General features: G+C 50.0%; 1 protein-coding gene across 1 annotated transcript in view; it reads right to left on the reverse strand.

Moving 5' to 3' along the window:
* Positions 1–1153, reverse strand: part of Denr (density regulated re-initiation and release factor) — a 14340-nt gene extending 13187 nt beyond the window's left edge. Inside the window, exon 1 of the mRNA XM_051162148.1 lies at positions 791–1153. Coding sequence (XP_051018105.1) covers positions 791–1153 — 363 coding nt within the window. The remainder of the gene's footprint in view (positions 1–790) is intronic.
* Positions 1154–1435: the final 282 nt, after the last annotated feature.

Here is a 1435-nt window from a genome sequence, read left to right on the forward strand (position 1 = left end):
GGCCCTCAGTTCTACATTTTAAAACTAAACGAAAAACCTGAGGCACCCACATGGCAGCTCACAACCGTTTGTAACTCAAATTCCTCCTCACACAGGTATTATACATGCAGGCAAAACACGATTGCGCGCGCACACACACACACACACACACACACACACACACACACACACACACAAAATTGTTTACCCTGCACAAAGCTCTGGGTTAAACCCCCCGTTTGGCATAAACTGGAAGTGAAGGTGCACACCTGAAATGGCAGCCCTCAGGAGGTGGAGGCAGGAGGATCAGAAGTTCAGTCACTCTCAGCTATATAAAAGGTTCAAGGTCAGCTTGGGCTATGTGAGAGCCTATCTCAAAAAAGGAAAAAAAACAGAAAAAAAGTCTTTCTCTCTCACTCCTCGCCTCACTGTTTATTATGCATGTATGCATGTACACCAATATACACCATAGATAGGTTCATATATGCACAGCAGTCAGTACAATTAGTGCCCTCTCTGCCTCTATTTCCCCACTTCCACCACTACATCGCCTTTGTTAGAGCCCTAGGGCTGTCCTGTCTCCTGAAGCCACATGTGCCTTCAATGCCATTTATGGTCCGCAGTGGGCGATCTTCCAGAATGTCCTCCAAGAATCTGTGCTTCCTGCCACTGGAGCCTGTGAGTGCCTCCTGTCTCGGTGGGACATGAAATCCCTCTGTGATGGTGGTCTGGGATCCCCAAGCCAAGTATTAAGTAGATCTGCCTTCAGACTTCAGGAGACACAGAGAAGGCCCCGCGCTGCCCAGCCTACCAGGTGGGCAGAAACACGGCAGGGCCACATGAAGAAGCCACACTGAGAGCCGTATAACCATACAAAGAGGATGAGGACCCCACGCATCTCAGTGTCCTCCTTGACCACCTGTTGGCTTTCATCCTCACTGTCAACTTCACTGCACTTGCCGTCATCTAGGGCGGGGACACACTTTTGGATGTATCTGAGGGTGGGGCGGGGGACGTTCTCAGAGAGGAGTAACTGAAACCGGAAGTCCCGCCCCAAATGTGGGCAGCTCCTTTCTATAGGCTGGAGTCTTCGGGCTAATAAGAAGGTGAGGGTGCTCTCAAATTCATCTCCCTCTGCCTCCTGGCTGCAGCACGTGGTGACCACCTGCCTCATGCTCACAGCTGCCGCATGTTCCCACCATGTTGGACTGTATCCCCACAAACCGTGAGCCAAAGCCAAACCAAAACCCTAAGTTCGTTTAGTCGAGTATTTTGTCAAATCAAGGAGAAAAATTAACGTGGACCACACGTATATAACTCTAGCCTAGCCACCAACTGAAAGCCCCAGAGGAGACCAGTCCAGCTGAGTCCAGTCAACCCAGACACCCGTGAAGGAAACCCTTTCACAAGGGCCACATATTTGATATCCTGCATATCAGATATTTGCATCATGATC

Source organism: Acomys russatus, chromosome 19, assembly GCF_903995435.1.
Source record: "Acomys russatus chromosome 19, mAcoRus1.1, whole genome shotgun sequence".
Classification (NCBI taxonomy): domain Eukaryota; kingdom Metazoa; phylum Chordata; class Mammalia; order Rodentia; family Muridae; genus Acomys; species Acomys russatus.